The sequence below is a fragment of the Nestor notabilis genome, unplaced genomic scaffold (assembly GCF_000696875.1).
Source record: "Nestor notabilis isolate BGI_N333 unplaced genomic scaffold, ASM69687v1 scaffold21695, whole genome shotgun sequence".
NCBI lineage: Eukaryota > Metazoa > Chordata > Aves > Psittaciformes > Psittacidae > Nestor > Nestor notabilis.
In genome coordinates, this window is record NW_009930035.1 from 10,921 (window position 1) to 16,515 (window position 5,595).

General features: G+C 48.8%; 1 protein-coding gene across 1 annotated transcript; it reads right to left on the minus strand.

Moving 5' to 3' along the window:
* Window positions 1–260: 260 nt before the first annotated feature.
* On the minus strand, window positions 261–5,587 carry LOC104400225 (thyrotropin-releasing hormone receptor-like; the record flags this gene model as incomplete). Its single annotated transcript, XM_010015255.1, has 2 exons — window positions 261–635; window positions 5,219–5,587. Coding segments are annotated over 2 exons (744 nt in total), but the record flags the coding sequence as incomplete, so codon positions are not given.
* Between the last annotated feature and the right edge of the window lie 8 nt (window positions 5,588–5,595).

Genomic DNA, 5,595 nt, shown 5'->3' on the forward strand with positions numbered 1-5,595 from the left:
TGATGCACTGTTATATTTAACTACAAATACTTAAAGATGCTAAACAATAACCTGTGCCTAACACTTCACCAAGCAAGAATAAATTAGTGGTAAGGAAAAGCAAGTTAACTTGCCTCTAAGAATCTGTTCTGTTAAATGCCCCAGAAAAGTATTAAATTAAGCTTGCTGCAATGCCGAAGCAATTTCGGTTGGCACTTTCCCAACACAGTGCATACAGCTGCATATCTCCCACTGCCTGCATTGTTTAAGGGTCCCAGGATTTATTTGGCAGGCTTGCTCTTCACAGGTGCAGGAAGAATGTTCAGATCTTCTTGTTCGGTGTTGTGATCGGAGCTGTCATGGGAATGGCCCTTCATAACGCTGTAGTACACCGGGGCGGTGTATGGCATGGGGTTCTCAGCACTCTTTGCTTCACACTTGCATAACTTCCGAAAGGCAGCCCTGAACTTCTGTGACATGAGGTTGTAGATGATGGGGTTAATGGCACTGTTCAGGTAGATGCACATGCGGCAGAAGAGAAGGAACCAGATGTTCAGGTATGGAGGGTCCATGAAGGAGTTCACCACAACCAGTGTGCGATAAGGCATCCACAGAAGGGCAAAGAGGACCACTACGACAGCCAGCATCTTGGTTACCTTGTCAATGGGGATATACAAAAAGAGAAGTAGTCAGAGGATGCTAAATCTCCAGCAGAGCTTTCTCACCTGGAGAAATGGTGCAGATTCAGCTAATTCAGTAATACATATTACTTATATCACACTTCAAGCTCTTTAAATTGGCACCCAAACCATGAGGCTATTCCTCTGTGAATCCATTCTGTTCATGAAACAAACTTGCATAAATAAACCCTTTAAATTTTAGGTTTTCACCTACCATGGTGATATTCATGGAAATTTCTGTACCAGAAAGCAAATCTGAAAATTGTACATAACAATAAAATAATTGGGAAATGTCCTGGTTTTGGATGGAAACTTGTCCAAAAGTGGGGACCTAAGTTTTGGGATGCCATTGGATAGATCTCAACTCCCTGCCCAGGATCTCCTGGTTTCCTACACCTGCTCTATTGTTTCAGGGAATAAGCTTCTGGTGCAGAGCAGACTGCCTGGACTCTTAAATTCCTACTTGTGCTGATATGGAAGTTACTTAGCTAACTGGTGTGGGTTATTTAAATTTGCACACACTAGGAAAGCACTACATTAATGTACAAAAAGATACTGAGAATTCAGAAGTGAGCAGTAATTACCCTCAGAGCAAGTCATGCTTGTTTAAGAATATGTGGTTTTGTACTGAAACTCCAGCGATCCTAATAATTTCAACAGCTATTTCTGGCAAGTGGCACCCATCCTCCAACAAATACTTACAGAATACACACATCCCCAAGGAGGAAACTATGAGTAAACACTCTTGCTGCACGCATATTAAGGCAGTGGTGTTTCAGAAACGTCAGAGGGGGAGTTGTGCAATAACTCCAGTTCTTGATATGGAAATAAGCACTTAGATCACATTCACAGTCTCTCAGCTTTTCTTGGAGTGCTTTTTTTTTACTTCATCACAAGCAGCTATGACTTCCTTTAATGCTGTGAGTAGAAATCGGGGGTGGTTGGTAGTGGCAACAAAACTTCCCCTACAAGAAAGGGACTGTTATCAAGCTGAGGCCAAAATAGAAGTGTTTTGCTGCATGTGGTTTAATGGGAATGTGAGGGCATTTCCCAGAATAAGATCTTGCAGTGATACAGGGAGTGCTGAGGCTTTTGCTAAGACTGCAGCATGTTTGCTGTGGTCTGCACTGCAAGACCTGGGAACAGAGAGCTCCTGATACCAGGTCAGCAGAATCTGCTCCTTCCTGGGCTTCAACAACATATGCCACATGAGCAGTGCTTATGCAAGGGACCTGTGTTCTTTACTGTTCTAAGCATCTTCATAGCAAATAGACATGGCAGCAATGGAGCACTCAGCCAGCCTGCTGCCTTCCACAGGCCCACTTCAAAGTTTGCAGAGAGAATTGCTTTTGCCATGTTTTTGATGCATCTGAGGTTTATTTCCTGAGAATCTGAACAAAACTGCAAAATGCAGCCAACTCCTCAGCTTAAGTGATCCCAAGTACCATTTCAGTCAGAATTCCCTCTATGGTTTATTCCTCCTGGGACATGAGGGCAGGTTCTGTGCTTTTCCACCCCATGCAGAGACTGAACATGTCCCCATCCTGCCTGGAAGGGTCCATGTTAAAGAACTGTCTTGGGGGTGGGAGTCTTCCCAACATGTCAGCAGTCCTAGGCAGCAGGGTTGCTGCAAAATATGTCCTGGGAAGGTGAACTACGACACCTCTGCATGTCCTCACCGAGACACAGGCACTCCTCACTCTGTGAGGAGTCTGTGAGCGGCTGTCTCAGTTCCTGAGGTGAAAAGTTACTCCCCTCAGGGCTGGGAAGAATAAATCCCTGAGCTTTTATACCCTTAGCTCTGCTCTCTGGCAGGTGTCCCTTCTGGCCAGGAGGTTTCTATTGGCTGAAATATCTCCTTTGAAGCTAATTAATAGTGCTCATGTGCTGCCTCCTGGGACTGAAACATCTTTTGGACTGTTGTAACTTTCTGCCTTGTTTTACTATTCAGGAACCCATGATGTTTGTGATGTGAACTCTGAATCCGAGTGACAACACCAGGGGGAGTGTATCCAAATAAGGCTGAAAAGTAAGTTCATTCCGGTCCCTTCTGAGACCAAGAGAAATGTCTGGAAAAGAACCAGTGATTCATCTGCTTTTTAGCCATAACTGCCCCTGCTTATTGGCTGGTGGTTATGGAAATACCAGCTCACACAGCTCCCACCCAAGCAAGCTCCCAACACCTCCCTCCACACCACAGAAGACTACAAAGTGCTGTCATCTAAAGAGTGTATCCTGCTACACGTCCTGCAGCCCTGTGAGCTGCCTTTGTCCTGGGAGAGAAAACCAGCTGGAAACAGCACCATGAGAATTTATTACCTCCATCTCTCTAAATGCTTTCAGTGCTCCCTGAGGGTGCTGCATCCAGCCCACAAGCTGGGACAAGGCAGCCCTGTCCTGAGCTTGCTGTAGGATTGAAATCTGCTTTTTCAAGCTGAGCATCCGTATGGACCATGTTCTCCTGGGTGCGACTTTACAAGGTTGTGTTGACACAGGATGTTTCCTCTGGATAAAACCTATCCCAAACTCACTCTCATATCTCTGTCATGGGGAAGTATATCCTCAGTGTTGTCTGCATACATGGCACCTGTCTCTGTGCCTTTCCTCACCCTTCATTGCTGATGTACCTACAGCCCACTTGAGGTGCTCTGAACTTCCTTCTGGTGTGCATGTGAAAAATGAACCTAATCACCACTGAGGAGAGTTTGGAACATTTATCTCTAACTGGAAGTAGTCCTGAATTATGGCCCCCTAAAACCAGCTGCACCCAAAAAAGCCAGAGCTTTGCAGTAGCCTTAAAGCATCCCTCAGGGAACACCAGCTCAGGGACAGCAATCTTTCTGACAAGTGTTTTGCAACAACTCTGTTGTACATAGTGTGTACACAGCAGCTGTAAAGGAGCTGTGGATAGAAGCAAGACAAGCGTTTGTAGTCGGAAGGGGATTTGTTTTACTAGAACAGTTTGAGCATGTGAGCCAATGTTATTGCTGGATGGCCAAGGGTATCTGATGTACAGACCCCTGACTACATCCTAAGTCCCTGTGTCAAAGCTAAGGGGCAGCTCATCTTCCACCTTCACAGGCCAAGCCTGGTGAAACTCCCCAAGCAAACCCACTGTGAGCATCCTTCTCGCTCCATACAAGAGGATAGGCATCTTGCATCCCCGCCAGCCCTTCAACCCAACCCCTCTCGCAGCGCAGTGTCCAGCCTTTCCCCCGTCCAGGAGGCCACAGACACTCCTCCCCAGCCAGTGTCACCCCTCCTCGTTCAGGCACCATCATCCTGAGCCGCAGCATCCTTTTTTTTGGAATCCCGCTCCCTCTAGTGGTCCCTCTTGGGCAGATGAAATATGTGCTTGGAGGTGGCTGGGATTTGAATCTGGGACCCTTTCTCTTACAGGTGACAAATACAGCAAAACTCACACCTTGCGTTGTCCTGCTCAGGAGTTCTGAGTTTTAGAGGCACCAATGATGGAGCTCCTGCTGCTGCTCTGGAAGGAGAGGTACATCCACCTGCACCTTTAGGTACTGCCTTGTAGTATCTAGAGACCTCACTGCCAAATACCCTGATTGAGGCTCCCACAGCAGCCAGCACCCCTGGGAGAGCAGGCAAATACTTTTGCAGAAGTCAGGAGCTGCTTTAAATCTTTCTTTGCTGGAGCAAAAGGGAGCAAAAGCTGAACTGGAAACCGAATTTTATGAAGAAATGCACGCTCTCTGGGCTGCCTGCTTCCCCTCCACAGCTCTGAATCATCTCTCCTGGGGAATGAGAACTTTAGGACAGGAAATCACAACAGAACGGGTGATTTCAAGAATTCAAGCCAGATTCCCAGATTCAGCCCTTTCCCTTAAAATGGGCCATACCTCTGCCTACTCAGAGTCTGAAACCAGAATGGGATGGTCTCCTGCAAACAGCCAGGTTTAGGCACTGACCTGTCCAAAAGAAATGGGGCAAGAGACAGTCTCTGCCCACGTGGACAGAGAAAGAGGAGGAACAGGGGCAGAAGGAGGTGGTAGGAGAAGGAGGTGGGGGGTGAACTGACAGCTGAATGACAGAGGAGTTGCGGAGAGGCAAACACACCACTGTGACACCAGGTGCCCTCCCCAGCTGCAGGGACTGGGGGGCTGCAGCCAAGGGATGAGCTTGTGCCAGCTCTTCCTTCCCTTTGCCTTTCTAAATCTGAGGTTGCTGGCCCAGGACTCTGCCTGGGGGATGAGTCCGTCTGGAGCAATATGACCCATCACTCCCCTCCTGGGAGAGGCAGTCAATCAGCAGATAATTAGCCAGCAAACATCCTGCACTCCTGCCTCTTCTAAATGATGCTGGAGCCCTGTCCTGCTCCAAGCCCAGCCAAAGCAGGGGGAACCCATCTGTGCTGCCAGACTCCAGCTGGGCTTGGGGGTGTTTCTGTGCAACAAACCAACCCTCTCCACTTCCGCCACAAACAGAAGAAAAATATTGGGGTACCCCATCTCCTGCCAGAGTGCTGCTCAAAGCACTGAGCCCCCGACAGTGCTGCCTGCAGCCCAGCATGCCCCAGCCCAGCAGGGAGCACCTACCTGCTTGCGGGAGCTCAGGGCCCCCCTGCTGCCCCGGCAAGAGAGCTTGAGGGAGCTGCCCTGGTGCATGGAGCCCGGGCAGGAGTGCTGCAGGGTAGTGGGCAGGGGGCTCATGAAGAGGATGCGGGCTACGAGGCCGTAGAGGACAGTTGCCAGCCCCAAGGGGATGATGTAGAAGACAGCAAAATCCAAGAAGTAAATGGGCATATAAAGGCTCCTGGAGACTCGGTAACCACAGCTGACTTGTGTCCCATCCGAGAAGGTGACCTGGGTCGTGTCCACCAGGAAGAACCACATGAGGCAATAGAGAGAGGTGAAGAGCCACAGCGAGGCGATGATGCGCTTGGCGCGGGACACAGTGCACAGGAGCTGTGCTT